The 22664-nt window shown below is 43.2% G+C and overlaps 1 protein-coding gene across 10 annotated transcripts in view; it reads right to left on the bottom strand.

Annotated features, from left to right (window-relative positions):
• The window catches only part of LOC105010317 (protein tyrosine phosphatase receptor type M), a 254489-nt gene that overhangs the window by 32498 nt on the left and 199327 nt on the right, over positions 1-22664 (bottom strand). For 5 of the 10 annotated variants that reach the window (XM_029119022.2, XM_029119023.2, XM_029119026.2 and 2 more), the window contains 4 exons: positions 22010-22018; positions 15539-15626; positions 13338-13414; positions 9772-9808 (listed from right to left, as the gene is read on the bottom strand). In XM_029119022.2, coding sequence (XP_028974855.2) covers positions 9772-9808; positions 13338-13414; positions 15539-15626; positions 22010-22018 — 211 coding nt within the window. The remainder of the gene's footprint in view (positions 1-9771; positions 9809-13337; positions 13415-15538; positions 15627-22009; positions 22019-22664) is intronic. The other 5 variants (XM_029119024.2, XM_029119025.2, XM_029119027.2 and 2 more) reach the window with 1 other exon arrangement.

Here is a 22664-nt window from a genome sequence, read left to right as displayed (position 1 = left end):
CCCTAATCATAACCCGAACTGAACCATCCGAATGAAATAAACCTAATATTGACCATAAATGAAACATCTGAATGATAAGAAAACTAATCCAAACCGTAACTGAACCTTCAGAATTAAACACACCAAATTTTACATCTAAATGAATCATCATTATTTCATAGGAAATAATCTAATGTTAACCTTAACTGAAACATTTGAATGAAATAAATGTAATCCCAACCCTAACTGAACCATCTATATGTAACATATAAAACCCCAAAACCAAACTGAACCATCTGAATTAAACAAAAAGAAACATAAACCTGAGTGACCCATCTAAATAAAATACTTCTAGTTCCAACCCAAAACCAACCTTTATAATTAAAGAACCCTAATCCTAGTCCTAACTGAACCAAGTGAATTAAACAAACCCAATCCTAACCCAAACCAAACCATCAGCATTGTCCACTGGCCAGTTCTTTCCCTGTGTTGAGCATTTTTAAAACGTAAATAAGTGGAAACGTGTTCATACGGCGCCCACACAGCCGACGTCAAAGAGCACATCCAACGGTTGACCCATCAGTACCACCCAATGAGGCCTGATAATGGACACGCTTTTGGCCCTTGGTTGGTGTTGCATCTTAAGCATACTGAGATGCTAGAGGACCGCTGAAGTGGAAACCTGTCATTCCCTGCCGTCTCCCATTCCATAAGGCCTGCTCAAATGTGTCACGGCAAACCGATGGGCAGCCAGCCAACACATCCCATATTCAAAACTTCACTGAGCAATAATTGCAAATTGATAGGAATTAAATTATGAATCTAGTTAATTCAAATTAATATTGTTTTTAATCAACCGCCAACTGGAAGAAATTTGCTTCTGACAAATTAATTAGAGGCGCCAAATCCCTGTGCATCCTCCTGTATAGTTAATACATATTACCTGGAGGACACACACATACACACACCCTCTCTCACACACATACACACACCCTCTCTCACACACACACACACACACACACACACACCCACTCTCTCACACGTACACAGAAAAGTCACACCCACACTCTCTCACACAAACACACACACACACACACACAGAAGCGCAGCAGTTGCTGCTGGGTAATGACAGTTTTATGAGCAGCAGACCCATAACGCTTTGTACTTTTTTGTGTGTGTGCGCATTTGTGTTTGTGTATGCGTAGGGCAATAGTATTTGTGTGCTTGCTTGTGTGTGTGTGGTGTGTGTGTGTGTAGTAGCTTGGTAAAACTAATTTTCCCTCTCCAGCTCCTTGTCCTAGTCTGTACTTCTGTACTCTGAGTGAACACTCTCCCCCTCCCTCCCCCTCTTCTCCTCCCAGTCTTTCCCTCCCTCCCTCCCTCCCTCCCTCCCTCTCCTCTCCCCGTCTCCACACTGGTTTCACTCCTACTCTCATCCCATTGGGCTCGTTCTGAGGATTCAGAAGTTTGGGAGTGCTACTCTGAGCTGAGCGGGACATCTGGTGTGTAGGTTTTCTCTGGTGTGTGTGTGTGTGTGTGTGTGGGTGTGGGTGTGTGTTTCTCACTAACACAATAACACACTATTATATGGTAAATGATCCAATGGGGGTCTATTGCCAAATGAGAGATGGAGAAAGAGAGAGATGAAGGCGAGATGAAGCCAAGTCTGTTAGATGAAGTGTCTGGTGTCAGAGAAGAGGATTCAGGGTACCATCAGGATATGGACAGGAAGTGGCCATGACGAAACGAAGAAACAGCACATATTGGCTGACAACAACCGCCTGGAACTATAACTCCCATACAGGGTACTTAAAGAAGTTCAATATGTACTTTAAAATAGAGTGCCCTGGTGTAGCTACTGTTATTGCATTTTGGTTATACCATCTCTGTGTGGATGAGGAATGGGACTTCTGAATATGCCTTATGGGTAGTAATTCATGAACCAAGGGAGGAAGCACATACATTGTAAGTGATTCAAATGGTAATATTTTTCTTGTTGCTGTCTGTGCTAGATGTGTTTGCTCTTACTGAGTGCATTGAGTTTGCTAGCCAGCAAACTTGTGATTAGCACTAGCAGCTGATAATATATTTTAGCAAAATCTTGCTAATAAAACACGACCTAGCAGTGTTGGGCAGTAGGATAGTATTTATATTAGTATTTTCTGTCAGTGTATTATTATCTAATAAATGTATTTATATTTCATGCATATTCATTATTTTGCTTCAGATCATGGAGATAGTTTTGTGTTACTGTTAAAATATGTGTTTCAACCCATTTACCTCTCTCTTCCTTTTTAATAACTACCCTGATAACCTCTCTAACTACCCTGATAACCATCCCACCTCTCCTAATAACCTCTCTAACTACCCTGATAACCACCCCACCTCTCCTAATAACCTCTCTAACTACCCTGATAACCACCCCACCTCTAAGAACCTCTCTAACTACCCTGATAACCACCCCACCTCTCCTAATAACCTCTCTAACTACCCTGATAACCACCCCACCTCTAATAACCTCTCTAACTACCCTGATAACCACCCCACCTCTAATAAACTCTCTAACTACCCTGATAACCACCCCACCTCTCCTAATAACCTCTCTAACTACCCTGATAACCACCCCACCTCTCCTAATAACCTCTCTAACTACCCTGATAACCACCCCACCTCTAATAACCCCTCTAACTACCCTGATAACCACCCCACCTCTCCTAATAACCTCTCTAACTACCCTGATAACCACCCCACCTCTAATAACCCCTCTAACTACCCTGATAACCACCCCACCTCTAATAACCTCTCTAACTACCCTGATAACCACCCCACCTCTCCTAATAACCTCTCTAACTACCCTGATAACCACCCCACCTCTAATAACCCCTCTAACTACCCTGATAACCACCCCACCTCTAATAACCTCTCTAACTACCCTGATAACCACCCCACCTCTCCTAATAACCTCTCTAACTACCCTGATAACCACCCCACCTCTAAGAACCTCTCCTCTTTCTCTCTCTTGATAACCTTTTCATCTCTCTCCTGATAATCTTCAAATCTCTCACACTGGATAACATCTCTCCTCTCTCCTAATCTGTTACTCTTTCCCAATAACTGCATCTCCTCTCTCTCTTGGCAACCTCTCCATCTATATTTCTCCTAATAACCTCTCCAACTTTCTCTCTTTCCTGATAACGCCCCCCCCCCCTCTCATATCTCTCTCATTAATTAAAAATGCTTCTTTAGGCGTAATCTGTACCCCTAAAGAAGGGGAACCCGGCCCTGAGAGTTTGGACAAGGTACTTCCAGCAAAGACAAAGAGCAGCTTCCTGTTTTGTGTCTGGAGCCGTAGGAGGTTTTGAGGAGACAGTGAGGAGGTACTTCAGAAGGGTAGAGCGGCTTCTGGAAATCCACTCACAGCTGTCACAGGCTGCCAACCGTCAGTTCAGGGACTACACACACACCTCATCCTCTTTCCCACAGACACACAAACTGTTCCGTTCCTCATCTGTGAAGTTGGAGTGTATGTAACAGCTGCAGTATTCCCAAAACCAGCATGCAATAGAACCCCTGATCAACACTGGGACCAATAAAATCGCTGATCAACACTAAGACCAGCCTCAAATAAAACCCCTTAACAACACTGACACCAGCCTCAAATATAAACCCTTAACAACACTGAACAGCCTCAAATAAAACCACTGATCAACACTGACACCAGCCTCAAATATAAACCCTTAACAACACTGAACAGCCTCAAATAAAACCACTGATCAACACTGACACCAGCCTCAAGTAAAACCCCTTAACAACACTGACAACAGCCTCAAATAAAGCCCCGTAACAACACTGACAACAGCTTCAAATAAAACCCCTTAACAACACTGACAATAGCCTCAAATAAAAACTGTTAAAAACACTGACAACAGCTTCAAATAAAACCCCTTAACCACACTGACAATAGCCTCAAATAAAAACCGTTAAAAACACTGACAACAGCTTCAAATAAAATCCCTTAACAACACTGACAACAGGCTCAAATAAAGCCTGTTAAAAACACTGACAACAGCCTCAAATAAAACCCTGTAACAACACTGACAACAGGCTCAAATAAAGCCTGTTAAAAACACTGACAACAGCCTCAAATAAAACCCTGTAACAACACTGACAACAGCCTCAAATAAAACCCAGAATCAACGCTCACACCAGCCTCAAATAAATCCCCGTAACAACACTGACAACAGCCTCAAATAAACCACCTTAACAACATCGACAACAGCCTCAGAATAAATCCCTGATCAACATTGAGTCCAGCCTAAAATAAAACCCTTGATCAACACTGACAACAGCCTCAAATAAAAACCCTTAACAACACTGACACCAGCCTCAAATAATGGTTACAGGCAGACCGATAGGCAAACAGACAGACAGATACACTGACTGACAGGAAGAAAAACAGCCACTTTGTTACTACATAACTTTGTAGTAGAAGGCGTTCTTCTCTGTTTCCCTGTTTTCCTCAGATTATTTACAGTGTCTTTTTCCCTTTCCCTCTTGCTCTCTATATCCCTCTCTCTAATGCGGGTTAGGGTTGTCTCTCCATCTCTCTAACAGGTTAGGGTTGTCTCTCCATCTCTCTAATGCGGGTTAGGGTTGTCTCTCCATCTCTCTAACGGGTTAGGGTTGTCTCTCCATCTCTCTAACGGGTTAGGGTTGTCTCTCCATCTCTCTAATGCGGGTTAGGGTTGTCTCTCCATCTCTCTAACAGGTTAGGGTTGTCTCTCCATCTCTCTAATGCGGGTTAGGGTTGTCTCTCCATCTCTCTAACGGGTTAGGGTTGTCTCTCCATCTCTCTAATGCGGGTTAGGGTTGTCTCTCCATCTCTCTAATGCGGGTTAGGGTTGTCTCTCCATCTCTCTAACAGGTTAGGGTTGTCTCTCCATCTCTCTAACAGGTTAGGGTTGTCTCTCCATCTCTCTAACAGGTTAGGGTTGTCTCTCCATCTCTCTCTCTAACAGGTTAGGGGTGTCTCTCCATCTGTCTCTTTAACGGGTTAGGGTTGTCTCTCCATCTCTCTCTCTAACAGGTTAGGGTTGTCTCTCCATCTCTCTCTCTAACAGGTTAGGGTTGTCTCTCCATCTGTCTCTCTAACGGGTTAGGGTTGTCTCTCCATCTGTCTCTCTAACAGGTTAGGGTTGTCTCTCCATCTCTCTAATGCGGGTTAGGGTTGTCTCTCCATCTCTCTAACGGGTTAGGGTTGTCTCTCCATCTCTCTAATGCGGGTTAGGGTTGTCTCTCCATCTCTCTAATGCGGGTTAGGGTTGTCTCTCCATCTCTCTAACAGGTTAGGGTTGTCTCTCCATCTCTCTAACAGGTTAGGGTTGTCTCTCCATCTCTCTAACAGGTTAGGGTTGTCTCTCCATCTCTCTCTCTAACAGGTTAGGGTTGTCTCTCCATCTGTCTCTTTAACGGGTTAGCGTTGTCTCTCCATCTCTCTCTCTAACAGGTTAGGGTTGTCTCTCCATCTCTCTCTCTAACAGGTTAGGGTTGTCTCTCCATCTGTCTCTCTAACGGGTTAGGGTTGTCTCTCCATCTGTCTCTCTAACAGGTTAGGGTTGTCTCTCCATCTCTCTCTCTAACAGGTAAGGGTTGTGTCTCTCCATCTCTCTCTCTAACGGGTTAAGGTTGTCTCTCCATCTCTCTCTCTAACAGGTTAGGGTTGTCTCTCCATCTCTCTCTCTAACAGGTAAGGGTTGTGTCTCTCCATCTCTCTCTCTGACTGCACACACTGTTTTATTGGAGGAATCAGAACTATACTACGAGTGTGATAATGGAGTGTTTGTAGGCAAGGCAACAGAAATGTGTGTGTCAGTCTGTGTTTTCACATTCATGGATCTCTCCTTACAGGTTACTTGGATCACCAGGTCTTTTTATGGGGGTCACAAACTACTGACTCCGAATGCTAAATCCTACTACTAATCTCCTACTACTGACTCCTATTACGGACTCCTCCCACTGGCTCATACAACTGACCCCTATTTCTGACCTCTACTACTAACTCCCACTTCTGACTCCTACTACAAACTACTACAACTGACTCTGACTCTACTACTGACTCTTACAGATTACTTATAATACTGACTCCTACTATTGACTCCTATTGCAAACTCCTATTGCTAACTCCTATTGCTAACTCTTACTGTACTACTGCCTCTTACAACTCCTACAACTACTGACTGCTACTACAAACTCCTAATGCTAACTACTACCGCTAACTCTTACTAATGACCCCTACAGCTGACTCCCACAGCTGACTCCTACTACTGACCCCTACAGCTGACTCCCACAGCTGACTCCTACTATTGACCTCTATAGCTGACTCCCACAGCTGACTCCTACTACTGACCCCTACAGCTGACTCCCACAGCTGACTCCTACTACTGACCCCTACAGCTGACTCCTACTACTGACCCCTACAGCTGACTCCCACAGCTAACTCCTACTACTGACCCCTACAGCTGACTCCCGCAGCTGACTCCTACTACTGACTCCCACAGCTGACTCCCACAGGTGACTCCCACAGGTGACTCCAACTAATGACCCCTACAGCTGACTCCCACAGCTGACTCCTAGTACTGACTCCCACAGCTGACTCCTACTACTGACCCCTACAGCTGACTCCCACAGCTGACTCCTACTGACCACTACAGCTGACTCCCAAAGCTGACTCCTACTACTGACCCCTACAGCTGACTCCTACTACTGACCCCTACAGCTGACTCCCACAGCTGACTCCTACAGCTGACCCCTACTACTGACCCCTACAGCTGACTCCCACAGCTGACTCCTACAGCTGACCCCTACTACTGACCCCTACAGCTGACTCCCACAGCTGACTCCTACTACTGACTCCTACAGCTGACTATTACTACTGACTCCTACTACTGACTCCTACAGCTGTCTATTACTACTGACTCCTGCTACTGACTCCAACTGCTAACTGTTACTTCTAACTCCTAATCTGGAGGACTCCAGACCATGTATCGCTAGACCATCTGACTCTAGACCACCTGTCTCCAGACAAACTGACTCTAGACCACCTGACTCAAGACAAACTGACTCTAGACAACCTGACTACCTGACTCCCTACCACCTGTCTCCAGACTAACTGACTCTAAACCACCTGGTCCAGTATTCTTCTAGAATATCTGAACCTAGACGACCGAACTCAAGACCATCTGAATTCCACACTACTTGAAAAAAACTCATTCTAGACCATCTAACTACACCACTTGACTAAAGACCATCTAACTAGACTACATGACTTTAGACCTTCTAACTAGACCACCTGGCTCTAGACCACCTGGCTCTAGACCACCTGGCTCTAGACCACCTGACTCTAGCTCAGTCAACTAGACCAACTGACTCTAGACCACCAGACTCTAGACCAGCTAACTAGACCATCTGACTCTAGACCACCTGACTCTAGACCACTTAACAATAGAGCAGAAAGAGAATGAGAAAGAGACAGAAAGGGAGAGAAAGGCTAACCAAAACCGTAACCATAATCCATATAATACAAACGTTGTCAAAAGGATCTAATGTGTTAGCTGAGACAGTTTGTCCTGACTACCACTGAATAGACCGTAACATGGTATTACATCTCTCAGTCCGTTCATCTCTGGTCAACTACACTTATCACACAAAGGCTCTGCCTCCATTTGAGCCAGTCAGGAAATGGGAATTGTCCTGTGGATTATAATTCATGGGCTGATAGATTTTTTTTGTCAGCTGGAAAAATCCAGTCTGAATTATCAACGTGGAAATTACAAACCCTGATGCGAAAACGCTGTTGAACTACTTGTGAGTGGAGCTGGATGAGACCCAGTAAAGCAGTTTGTGCTGTTGTCATGTGATGAGTCTGGAAAACACACTCCCCTCTCCATCACCAGCTCTCCGCCAGGCAACATCAGCCCGCCTTTGTCACTGACTCATAACAGTCCAATCGGAAGGCGTTGCTCGTTTCCGTGGGGCAGAATGAAGCCCAGGTTTCCTTCTCAGGTGCTGCCGTGTGCAGTTTCCCTGAGCAGAGGAGACAGCTTTCTATCTGGGTCTGCTCTCATCTCTAGCTTTCTTGATCTCTATCTCTCTCGTTCTTTTTGTCATCGCTCTCTCTCTCTCTGTCTCCACTGACCCCCCCCCCCCCATCTCCCATCTCTCCCCCCTGTCTTCCTTGGTGTCAGCATGCTTCCTCTTCCTCTTGTCAGCCAGGCTGAAGAGGATGATGATGATGAATTATAAAGGACCTCTCTCAGCCTCCAACAGTGAATACATATGTCTTCACACTACCTCGACTAATAACCTGCTGAGGAGAGGAGGTAGAGGAAGAAGAGAAGGTAATGGAGGTAGAGGAGGTGGAGGAAGAAGAGGAGACGATGTCTTGTCTTCTTGTATTGTAGTATATTACCACTTTTTAGTACAGGAATGCGTGGGGCAGTGTGGCCTAGTGGTCTGAAGACAGACATACCTGACATTCATTGCTGTGTGGTTTGTGGTATCTGCAAGAGTTGTTACTGAGAGAGAGACTGTGTGTGTGTGTGTGTGTGTTCTCTAACCGAATATCATTTTAATTGAGACACTAAGGAGGTAGAGAGGCGATGCTCTAATAAACAGCTAATTATGCAACTCCCTGTTCCACCTTAGTACAGCATACTGCTGAAAACATTACACACATAAACACACACACACACACACACAGCAGACTACTGAAAACATTACACACATAAACACACACACACACACACACACACACACACACACACAGCAGACTACTGAAAACATTACACACATAAGCACACACACACAGCAGACTACTGAAAACATTACACACATAAACACACACACACACACACACACACACAGCAGACTACTGAAAACATTACACATACAAACTGCAGAAAACATTACACACACTCACACACACATCCAACACTGCAGAAAACATTACACACACACACACAGCAGACTACTGAAAACATGACACTCTCTAACACAAACACACACACACACACTGCAGAAAACATTACATACTTAAAAACACACACACACACACTCAAAGAAACACAGAGTAAATTGTAGAATGCATTATGGCCTTATCTCCTTATGCTCTAATCCCACTGCTAGCCACACATTCTGTGTAGGGGTCCGGTCAACTTGATGCAGTGTGTGTGTGTGTGTGTGTGTGTGTGTGTGTGTGCGCAGGAGGGAGGGGTCTGGAATATAAGGATTTAAGCATTAATCAATTTTAATCTGTAGGGTCAGAAAGCTTCTACTTATCATACACACACTGGACCTGGGCAGACACACCAGGAATAACACACACACACACACACACACACTGGACCTGGGCAGACACACCAGGAATAACACACACACACACACACACACACACTGGACCTGGGCAGACACACCAGGAATAACACACACACACACACACTGGACCTGGGCAGACACACAAGGAATAACACACTCACACACACCCTGGACCTGGGCAGACACACAGGGAACAACACACACACACACACACACACACTGGACCTGGGCAGACACACAGGGAACGACACACACACACACACACACACTGGACCTGGGCATACACACAGGGAACAACACACACACACACACACACACACACTGGACCTGGGCAGACACACAGGGAACAACACACATCCTGTACAACACACACATCCATGAAGTACGGCCAACCTGTGACTGTTATTGAACAGTTCTTACCTTGGGTTGCAATGTAGTGGTTTGGCCTGTGGTAGCCCTGAAAGACCAGAGACAAGTCTTAACAACCATCCAATCAGTGAGAAGAGTATCAACATAACAACCAGACATTGAGTGAGAAGAGTATCAACATAACAACTAGACATTCAGTGAGAACAGTATTAATATAACAATCAGTCATTCAGTTAGAATAGTATTAACATAGCAATCAGTCATTCAGTCAAGGTTAACAATCTACACTGTATTTTGGTACGTGTTTGTTTGTTGTCTGTTGGTTTTTATTTATTGGACTGATGGAGTTTTCCTTCTAGTCTAAAGTAATTGTTCTATACAGATTCTAAATGATCTATTTAAATGTTGCCATTCTGAATGTCTTGGACATTTGTCTATTTCTCCCACATCTGATTTCCATTCCTCCACTCCTCTGCTCATTATCAGACTTCAGTTTCTTCAGTCATAGGATCCACATGTCTTCTTTCAATGTGTCAACATTTTCTTGCCAAGCATTTGTATTTTGGGGTTCATGTTTTCTATTTCATAAATATAAAAAGTCCCCCTAAGAGCATGAAGCAATTTCTCTTTACAACATTTCCAATTAGATTGTATTTTCTTTTACTTAAATATATAAGCGATCTTAATGTATAAGAGATATATAAGAGGTCTCTTAATATTCACAGCCCTTCTCACGTCAGCAAAGTTTGGGCCAAATTCACCTAAAAAGGAAATGAACGATAGAGGTTGTAATTTCAGTGGAATGCAAACACTGCAACGCTGTGAGGAGTGATGCAGAAGCCAACGTGCACAATCCATTCAGAGGAATCAGGCTACAGGGATCTGTTTGGGTGGAGAAGTCTTCTAAATTAGCATTCATGTTGCGCTGGTTGGACGCGGATGCCTGCGGCCACAGAGAATCCCCTGATGGAGGACTGCTCAACGACTCTGGGCTGGTGAGGGACACCACCGGCCCAGAGACTCAGTGGTGGAGGAAGCCTCGTTCACAATCCTCTCTAATCCTGCCATTAGGAAAATAAAGGCCCCTGCCTCTCTTCTTTATCTGCTTTCCTCTTTTGTTTCGTGTTGTGCCCTTTTTCATTCTCCTCTCTCTCTTCTTTTCCCTGCTCTCGGTGTCCCTCACTTTCTCAAAATGCTTCGAGAGCGTTAGTGATTCAGGCCGTTTCACGTTATGATTCAGGCAATAATTCAGGTTGTAATTCATGTTTTGATTCAGGTCATAATAAATGTTTTGATTCAGGCTATAATTCAGGTTGTAATTCATGTTTTGATTCAGGTTGTAATTTATGTTGTGATTCATGTTTTGATTCAGGTTGTAATTCATGTTGTGATTCATGTTGTAATAGATGTTGTGAGTCAGGTTTGTTATACAGGTTGTGATTCGGTCTGTGATTCAGTGTGTGTGTGTGTGTTTCACCCAGTGACATTACTTATTCATACACTCCTTAACACTAATGCTAATGTCTTCCATAATAACCAGAGTGGAAGCATTCTATACATAACAGTTGATTAGGCTGGATTTTAACAGGTTTGTAGATGGCTTGGATAGGCTTGTGTGTGTGAGCGCGTGTCTGTGTATGTGTGTGTATGTGTGTGTATGTGGTTCGAGGGGTAAAAAGCTTTCAGAGGAGCAGAAACATCATTATCCATCTGTCTGTGGGATGAGTGTGTCTGCAGCCGATAACTGTGTGTGTTTTTCTGGTAAGCGCGTATGTGAGAGTGTGTTTCTGGTAAGTTTGTTTGTGTGTTGCTGGTAAGTACTTTCCTTTGGATGCCAACATCAGACTGGGGAAGGAAAGTCCTTTTCAATCAGGCCCTAGTCTTTAATATGCATATATTCTGATGTGATTATGCTGCTAGCTGACACTGTGAGACTTCCCCTCCTCACACACACACACACACACACACACAGCTCTCCTCTGCAGAGCACTTTGCTGTCCTGATAATGGGCCATAAACTGTATGGTGCTTGGAGAGGTAAATAATTGAACAGGCTGCATTTCCCGGTGGCCAACCTGGCATTATCAATTTACCTTTAGAGGTGTTGGGTGTAAGACACAAAGAGACAGAGACAATGTGTAAAAACAGATTACATGAAAGAATCAGGGGGTGGGGGGGTCTGAGGAGTGATGGAGCAGGTTAGATGGAGGAGCACAGATGGAGTTGGAGTTGAGACAAGATGAGGAGAGGATGAAAGATGAGGAGAGGAAAGATATGGAGGTAGAGATGAAAGAGATGGAGGACGGAGAGATGGAGAGATGAAGATGGGATGAGAAGAGATGGAGAGATGAAGATGAGATGGAGAGATGAAGATGGGATGAGAAGAGATAGAGAGATGAAGATGGGATGAGAAGAGATGGGGAGGGAGGGGCAGCAGAGAGGTTGAGATGGAGGACTTCCTCACACTGTTCCCTACAACATTAACTGAATCGTTCCCAATCAAACACTAGAACCTCACTTAACCCCGATCAACACTCACCCACCTCTCACCCACCACTCACCCACCTCTCACCCACCTCTCACCCACCACTCACCCACCACTCACCCACCTCTCACCCACCTCTCACCCACCACTCACCCACCACTCACCCACCACTCACCCACCTCTCACCCACCTCTCACCCACCACTCACCCACCTCTCACCCACCACTCACCCACCACTCACCCACCTCTCACCCACCACTCACCCACCACTCACCCACCACTCACCCACCTCTCACCCACCTCTCACCCACCACTCACCCACCTCTCACCCACCACTCACCCACCACTCACCCACCACTCACCCACCTCTCACCCACCTCTCACCCACCACTCACCCACCACTCACCCACCACTCACCCACCTCTCACCCACCTCTCACCCACCTCTCACCCACCACTCACCCACCACTCACCCACCTCTCACCCACCACTCACCCACCTCTCACCCACCTCTCACCCACCTCTCACCCACCACTCACCCACCTCTCACCCACCACTCACCCACCACTCACCCACCACTCACCCACCTCTCTTCCATAACTCTGTCTTTCTTCCTCTCTCTCTGCCATAACTCTGTCTTTCTTCCTCTCTCTCTCTGCCATAACTCTGTCTTTCTTCCTCTCTCTCTCTGCCATAACTCTGTCTTTCTTCCTCTCTCTCTGCCATAACTCTGTCTTTCTTCCTCCCTCTCTCTCTTCCATAATTCTGTCTTTCTTCCTCTCTTTTCCATAACTTTGTCCTTCTTCCTCTCTCTTCCTATTTCTTCCTTGCTATCTATCTGCTTTTTGTCTTCCCCTTTCACTCTTCCTCTTTTTATCTTTTTGTCTTTAAACAAGAGCTGATCCCAATTTCCAGAATCATCTCTCAAGAAAAGTCAACATATCTTCTTCAGAGTTAAAACAAGGCTAAATGTGTGTGTGTGTGTCCTGAAGACCCCCTACAACACTCCTGCCAGTCACCCTCTAGGCACCCTCCGAGAGCAATGACCTTTGTGTGTATGTGTGCCGGATGGTATGTGTGTGTGTGTTTGTAGCCGGATTGTGTCTGTGTAACATGGATGGTGTGTGTACTTACATCAACGTAATTTGCATTAATGTAATCGGAGTTCTGCTCGCCCTCCAGGGGTTGGAGTCTGACTCGGGAGTGATCATCTGGAAGAGAGAGAGGAGAGGGGGGGAGGTGGAAGAGAGAGAGGAGGGGGGGAGGTGGAAGAGAGAGAGGAGGGGGGGAGGTAGAAGAGAGAGAGGAGGAGGGGGAGGTGGAAGAGAGAGAGGAGGGGGGAGGTGGAAGAGAGATGAGGGGGAGGTGGAAGAGAGAGGGGGGGTGGAAGAGAGAGGAGGGGGGAGGTGGAAGAGAGAGGAGGGGGAGGTGGAAGAGGAGGAGAAAAAACATCACCAAACAGGTCACAGTAACGGAGAGGGAGGAGCAGAGGTGGAAGAGGAGGAGGAGATGAAGTTGAGGGAGAGGGATCATATCATATGAACTGGTAGTAGACACATATCATATGGACTGGTAGTGGACACATATCATATGGACTGGTAGTGGACACATCATATGGACTGGTAGTGGACACATATCATATGGACTGGTAGTGGACACATATCATATGGACTGGTAGTAGACACATATCATATGGACTGGTAGTAGACACATATATGGACTGGTAGTGGACACATGTCATATGAACTGGTAGTAGACACATATCATATGGACTGGTATTAGACACATATCATATGGACTGGTAGTGGACACATATCATATGGACTGGTAGTGGACACATATCATATGTACTGGTAGTGGACACATATCATATGGACTGGTAGTGGACACGTATCATATGGACTGGTATTGGACACATATCATATGAACTGGTAGTGGACACATATCATATGGACTGGTAGTGGACACATATCATATGGACTGGTATTGGACACATATCATATGAACTGGTAGTGGACGCATATCATACGGACTGGTAGTGGACGCATATCATACGGACTGGTAGTGGACACATATCATATGGACTGGTAGTAGACACATATCATATGGACTGGTAGTGGACACATATCATATGGACTGGTATTGGACACATATCATATGGACTGGTAGTGGACACATATCATATGGACTGGTAGTGGACACATATCATATGGACTGGTATTAGACACATATCATATGGACTGGTAGTGGACACATATCATATGGACTGGTATTAGACACATATCATATGGACTGGTATTAGACACATATCATATGGACTGGTAGTGGACACATATCATATGGACTGGTATTAGACACATATCATATGGACTGGTTGTGGACACATATCATATGGACTGGTAGTGGACACATATCATATGGACTGGTAGTAGACACATATCATATGGACTGGTAGTGGACACATATCATATGGACTGGTATTGGACACATATCATTTGAACTGGTAGTGGACACATATCATATGGACTGGTAGTGGACACATATCATATGGACTGGTAGTGGACGCATATCATATGGACTGGTAGTGGACACATATCATATGGACTGGTATTAGACACATATCATATGGACTGGTAGTGGACACATATCATATGGACTGGTATTAGACACATATCATATGGACTGGTTGTGGACACATATCATATGGACTGGTAGTGGACACATATCATATGGACTGGTAGTGGACACATATCATATGGACTGGTAGTAGACACATATCATATGGACTGGTAGTGGACACATATCATATGGACTGGTATTGGACACATATCATTTGAACTGGTAGTGGACACATATCATATGGACTGGTAGTGGACACATATCATATGGACTGGTAGTGGACGCATATCATATGGACTGGTAGTGGACACATATCATATGGACTGGTATTAGACACATATCATATGGACTGGTAGTGGACACATATCATATGGACTGGTATTAGACACATATCATATGGACTGGTATTAGACACATATCATATGGACTGGTAGTGGACACATATCATATGGACTGGTATTAGACACATATCATATGGACTGGTTGTGGACACATATCATATGGACTGGTAGTGGACACATATCATATGGACTGGTAGTGGACACATATCATATGGACTGGTAGTGGACACACAACATATGGACTGGTATTAGACATATCATATGGACTGGAATTAGACACATATATTGACTTGTAGTGGACACATATATGAACTGGTATTGGACACTTCTCATATGGTTTTACTGGTATTGAGTAGAAAGGAGCTTCATACACACATGCAATGATGTTCCCATAACGGTTCTTCATCCGATTCTCATCTTTCTTCGCAGAGTCCCAAGGAGCAGACTGTCCTTCAAAGAAGCTCTGAAGATAGGAAAAGAGAGATGGAAAAGGGAAAGAGAGGGAGAGAGGAAAAGGAGTCTTGTGTCAAGCCTTTACATGATCAAACCAAAACATAATCTTTCTCTATTTTAGCCCTGTAAAAAGAGAATATTTTGAAGAGAGAGAGAGACAGAGTAAAAGAGCAAACAATAAAAGTAAAGGAAATAGAGAGAGGTCGGGAGAAAGAAAGGGAGCTAGAGAAGTTGAGGCAGATATAGGGAGGTATGACAAAAAGGCATAGAGTATCCACATAATAATTAGACATGGGGCAGAGGTAGAGATAGATATAATTTCCACATCATCATTAGACATGGGGCAGAGGTAGAGATAGACAGAACATCCACAACGTTATTAGAAATGGGGCAGAGGTAGAGATAGATAGAATATCTACATTGTTATTAGACATGGGATAGAGGTAGAGATAGATAGAATATCCATATCATTATTAGAATGAGATAAAGGGAGAGATAAGAGTATCCATATCGCTATTAGACACGGGACGGAAGTAAAGATAGAGTATCCACATAATTATTAAACATGAGATAGAGGTAGAGATAGATAGAATATCCACATTTTTATTAGACATGGGACAGAGGTAGAGATAGATAGAATATCCACATAATTATTAAACATGAGATAGAGATAGATAGAATATCCACATCTTTATTAGACATGGGACAGAGGTAGAGACAGAGTATCCACATCATTATATATCGGACAGCTTTACTCACACTAAAATAGTTTCCCCAGTGCCACCTGAAAATAAGAGGCACTGCCTGTCTGTCTGTATCCCTCTTTCCCGTCCATCTGTCCATGTCCCCCTTAGTCTCTGCCTGCCTGTCTGCCTGTCTGTCTGCCTGCCTGCTGATCGACCTGTCTCTCTTTCTGCTCAGGGAAAGTAAAGCCCTGTCTTCAGATGAGACCCACAGCGTTCAAGCTCATAAAATATGGATATCCAGTATCTCTCTCTCCTCTCCGTGGGGATATCTGAATACTGATCCCACACAATTAAGACAAATTATCAAAATACACCAGCCTCACTGCCTACTGCAATTGACAGGGGGTTGGTTTGTCTCTGCATGTGTGAGTTGGTTCCCAGGCAGCCGATCGCTCTATACAAACCTCTGATATTATTTGTTTTTTAGTAATCAACTCGGCTTATCAGAAAATGACACCCAAATACATTTAAATTCCAGCCCAAGCCGCATTAGAGCATTTAAATAAAGACGCTTGGAACAGTGGAAGAGCCTTTCAGAATAACGATAATGATGAATAATAACAGCAAATATCCACGGTGCTTTGAGAGAAAAGCATTCCCTCTATTTCCCTTGATGTATTTTAAAGCTGAAGACACTTTGTAAGCCACAGATAAAAAATAAAATGGTGTTCGCGTGTTTTTGGAGACACTTTGTAAGCTGCGGAAAATAACTGTGATTAAGGGTCTTGACCAATCTTCGATCTTGCAGTGTCTCAGTGCTACGCAGGCCGACCGAACAGCGGGTTCTCCGCAAAGCGGAAGCGGTTTGTTTAAGAGACATGCGACATAGCGACAGGAAACAGACGGAGACTGACGGACACACTTCAACACATGAAAGTTCAGACGATTTTAGTGCTCTCCTCTCCGTAGGGCAACTTCCATAAAGATCCCTCGTCAATAGGTAGTGTACTACTTTTGACTGGGGAACTACGCGGAACCTTGTTCACGATGTACGGACTAGAATGGCATTTGGAACGTGAATCTCTATATTTGAGAAACCGCTTTAATATGGTAACAAACATGTCCGTGGCTTCATCCAGTCAGTCAAGCCAAGATGGAAATGTGTCTTGTAGATGGATTAGGAGGGACGCTTCCTCACAAAAGTGCATGTAGGGAAAGTAGAGGAAAGAGGATATTATCATAGTATGACAGCAGCCCAATGTCGTCATCCCTGTTCATCACTGTCACTACAGAAATGGGCTTTAATATCGAGATAATGTTCTAATTGAAATATACACAGTTTAGTATTGATATAGAAATATAACCTTGATGAAAATAGGGTGTGATATAACATAATGTGATATAATGTCGATATAATAAGATACAGGGCCTAGTATTGATATGGTACAACATTCTAGTGTGTTTACTATTAATGGGTTGTCTGGTTTTCCCGTCAAGCGACTGAATCTTGATGATGAAGGTGAATTAACTTGATTCTACTAAATGACAAAAAATGTATGTAAACATTTTCCTGAAGTATATATCTATAACATTTAAAAAGCTATATAACATGTAGAATACATATAGAGCTGTCTAAGACAATGACCTGACTGTTACCTGGCAAGGACCCACTATATCAACTCATTCTTTCTGTTTGTCCCTCTATCCATCTACCCATTCTATCTCTACCGCCGTCTCTCTCAAAAAGCCTTAAAAAGACCTTTCCCTAATCCTTTTTTTATTTGACTATAGAAGAATATGACAAGGACAGGGTAGTCAATATTCATAAAGAAACCGAGAGAGACAGAGAGAAAGAGCGAGCGCGGGGGGAGAGGGAGAGACAAAAAGGGAGAGGGAAATAGAGAGATAGGTAGAGATAAGGTCTAACGAACGGGACAGTCAACACCTAAATGAAGCCAGTGTTTCTGCTTCCACAGTACTTTCCTTTCTCCTCTTCATCAATAGCTTCCATGCAGCTTCTGAATCTCACTTCCATTTTACATTTTTAATTGCACGTCCATTTTCCACCATCCCATCCCAGCCTAACCACTCTGCTCCTTATCTGGATGTCTTTGGCAGTAATCAGAGCAGCAGAGGATTCCTCCCAAATACCACCCTATTCCCTATAGGCCCTGCACTAAAGTGCACTATAAAAGGACTATGGTGTCACTTGGGACACATGAAGTGTCAGGACTAACACTTTAAACACTCATTACCTGGGAGACAGTACAATGACAGACAGCTGCATGGTTACTAAGAGACAGACAGCTCTATAGTTTCTGGGAGACAGACAGCCAGCTGGTTACTAAGAGACAGAAATCTATATTGTTACTGGGAGACAGACAGCCAGCTGGTTACTAAGAGACAGAAAGCTATATGGTTACTGGGAGAAAAAATACATCTGTATGGTTATTAGGAAATGGACAGCAGTATGGTTACTAGGAGACAGACAGCTGTATGGTTACTAGGAAACAGACAGTTTTATGGTAAATAGGAGACAGCCCGTTGTTTGGTTGATAGGAGACAGCCTGCTGTATGATTACGAGGAGACAGACAGCTATATGGTTAATAGGAGACAGAATGCTGTATGGTTACTAGGTGATAAAATGCTGTATGGTTACTAGGTGACAGAACACTGTATTGTTACTAGGAGACAGAATGCTGTATGGTTACTAGGTGACAGAATGCTGTATGGTTACTAGGTGACAGAATGCTGTATGGTTACTAGGTGACAGAATGCTCTATGGTTACTAGGTGACAGAATGCTGTATGGTTACTAGGTGACATAATGCTGTATGGTTACTAGGTGACAGAATGCTGTATGGTTACTAGGTGACAGACAGCTGTATGATAACTAGGAGACAAAAACAATACTGAGAAAGAAGAAACAGAATAGCATTCATTTAGTGACATTTTTATTGTAATAATGATTTATTCCCAAATTGTGAAAAAGAATGGAGAAACTAGACTAGAATTAATTTGTGGGTTTCAATAAAAAGCTATGGATTTTTTTTCAAAATAGTATATCATTATATCACTTGAGGGAATTCAGCAAAACATTTGGAAATGTTTTTCCTTTTAAATAAGAAGAACGGAACAAAATATACAGCACCAGTCAAAAGTTTAGACACATCTATTCATTCAAGGGTATATGCTTATTTTAAATCATTTTCAACATTGCAGAATAATATTAAAGACATCATAACTACAAAATAACACATATGGAATCATGTAGTAAACAAATCAAAATACACTTATAATTTAGATTCTTCAACTTAGCCACCCTTTGCCTTGATGACAGCTTTGCACACTCTTTGCATTCTCTCAACCAGCAATCATGAGGTAGTGGAATGCATTTCAATTAACAAGTTTGCTTTGGTATGAGTTCATTTGTGGAATTTCTTTCCTTAAAGTATTTGGGTGGGTATCCAGAGGGTGACAAGGTAATGTTGGTATTACAAAAGACCCTCATCATGTCTGTACTGTGGCAGTCCATATTATTGTGAGAACAGATCAAATAAGCAAAGAGAAACAACAGTCCAACATTACTTAAGGACGTGAAGGTGAGTCGGTCTGGAACATTTCTAGAACTTTGAAGGTTTCTTCAACTGCACTCACAAAATCCATCAAGCTCTATGATTAAACTGGCTCTCATAAGAACCGCCACAGGAAAGGAAGCCCCAGAGTTAACAATGCTGCAGAGGACTGGTTCATTACCAGCATCAGAAATCATTACCTGCATCTCAAACTCCATCATAAATGAATATTTCACAGAGTTGAAGATGTGACTCCAGCAGACACATCTCAACGTCAACTGTTCAGAGGAGACTGTGTGAAGGCCTTTATGGTTGAATTGTTTCAAAGAAAGCACTACTGAATATGAATAGACTTGCTTGGGCCAAGAAACAAGACAAATGGACATTAGACTGGGGGAAATCTGTCCTTTGGTCTGATGAGTCCAGATTTGAGATTTGTGGTTTCCCGACCACTGCCTCTTAGTGAGACACAGAGAAGGTGTGATGGTTTAAGGGCACTTTGCTGGTGACACATGTTCAAACATTGAACCACTAAACATTAGGCTGTCATACACTATCTGTGATTTATTTAGAATTCAAGGCACACTCAACTAGCTTGGCTACCATAGCATTCTGCAATGATACGCCATCCCATTTGGTTTGTGCTCAGTGGGACTATATCATTTTTATTAACAAGACAATGGCCCAAAACACACCTCCAGGCTGTGTAAGGGCTATTTGACCCAAAACACACCTCCAGGCTGTGTAAGGGCTATTTGATCCAAAACACACCTCCAGGCTGTGTAGGGGCTATTTGACCAAGAAGGAGAGTGATGGTGCTGCATCAAATGTCCTGGTCTCCACAATCACTTGACCTCAACTAAAATTAGATGGTTTGGTTTGACTGCAGAGTTGAAGGAAAAGCAAGCCATTAAGTGCTCAGCATATGTGGGAACTCCTTCAAGAATATTGGAAAAGCATTCCAGGCGACTATCTTAATGAAAAAAGAATGCCAAGAGTGTGCAAAGCTGTCATCAAGGCAAAGGGTGGCTACTTTGAATGAAATGTATTTTGATATGTTAAACACTTTTTTGGTTACATAGTTTTGATGTCTTCACTATTATTCTACAATGTTGAAAATACCTTTGAATGAGTAGGTGTCCAAATATCTGACTGGTACAGTATGTCATAAGAAAACTTTTTTTAAAAAATAGAACAATGATCGTTTTGGAGTTCTCCCGAAAACCTGCTTCTTGGAAAGATGGGTTCTGGCACGTTCTTCTTTGTTAGAACCTTCTACAGAACCCCTCAGAACCACTACAGTGAACCAAATTACGACACTAAAGTAAAGAGTGCTGACAGACTGTTTTGCACGTGCAGAACAACTGGGGCATGCAGTACTTAATGTCACAGTTAATACCAACCAAGACTCTATAGAGCATTCATAAAGCATACATAGTGTCATTCATAAAGCATACATAGTGTCTTGCATGCAACATAACAGCTGACACAAACAGCAGTTCTAGTTCCCCAAGAAAAAACTAAGCCTGCTTCTAGACTAAAATACACTGTCAGTCAAAATAATCTCAACTGAAAATGTTTCTTAGTCCAACACTGGGCTTCATTTGAGTCTGGGAACAGCTAGGTTGTTTCAAATCTGGCTATTCATAAGATATGTCAGACTTTGCCATGGCCAAGTCTGGCTATGTCAGGTTATGCCATGGCTAACTACGACTATGTGAAGGGACTTTCATGTGTGGGAAATGTTCCCAAAGTGATGTACAGCATCATGTAGAATTTGTTTGATTTAGTTCCAGGTTATGTTCTATCAGCCTATGGTAACGTTATGTCAGTTGCCATAAACCTAGCAAAGTCAAACCAATGGAGAATTGTTATGTATGCTATACGAATGCTTTATGAAGCGTTCTAAAAGTTGTTTTGAGTACTGTACATCGCAGTGTCTTGAAACAGAGGCCTCTGACGAAGAAAACATTTCTCAACATAGCTATCAACTCAGCGAGACGTGAGGCTGAGACCAGCTGCATGGGTCCCCCACACCTCCATCACTGTGCCCTCTATAGTTAAAACATTAAAGGACCTGGACACGTTAAATGAGGGAGAAAACGCACAAATAACCAAAAATATAATCTTACCTCGTTGATCTGGTCCAAAGTTAAACGTACAGATTAACGTAAGAAGGCATGGATCGGAGAGAGACAGACAGTACAATGCAGTGTCAGAGAAACAGTTTGATAGACGGATGACCAGGACTCCAGAACTCATCAGAGAATGTCAAGGACATTTTCACCTGACAGACTGACATACTGTATCAGTCTGGATAAATATGCAAGTTTGTGAAACGCCATTGAAACAGAACAAATGATTTGTCGTAGCCAAGGGACAATGATATCCCATCCATTCTCCTGTCACACAGGCTCCTGTCACAGATACACATTCTACAGGAGCCTACTTCATTAAAATACACCACAGATACATCCAAATAACAGCAGAGCAGAACATCATTTACATTAAATTGAGAGACAAAATGGCAGACAGACAGAGATTGATGAATGATTAAGACATAAAAGGTTAGATTATAGATAAACAGATGATAGGTGTGTGACTGACTCAGTTTGGTAGACTGTGTGATTAAGTCTCAGTGATTGACTCTGTTACTGTCTCTGTGCGGTTGACTCTGTAATTGACTCTCTATTATTGACTGTGTGTTGTTGATTGTGTGATTAAATCTCTGTGATTGAATCTCTGTGATAGACTATCTGTGATTTGCCACCTGAGCCACAAACACTT

Source organism: Esox lucius, chromosome 3 (assembly GCF_011004845.1).
Source record: "Esox lucius isolate fEsoLuc1 chromosome 3, fEsoLuc1.pri, whole genome shotgun sequence".
Taxonomy (NCBI): domain Eukaryota; kingdom Metazoa; phylum Chordata; class Actinopteri; order Esociformes; family Esocidae; genus Esox; species Esox lucius.
This window is presented reverse-complemented; position numbering and strand designations above follow the sequence as displayed.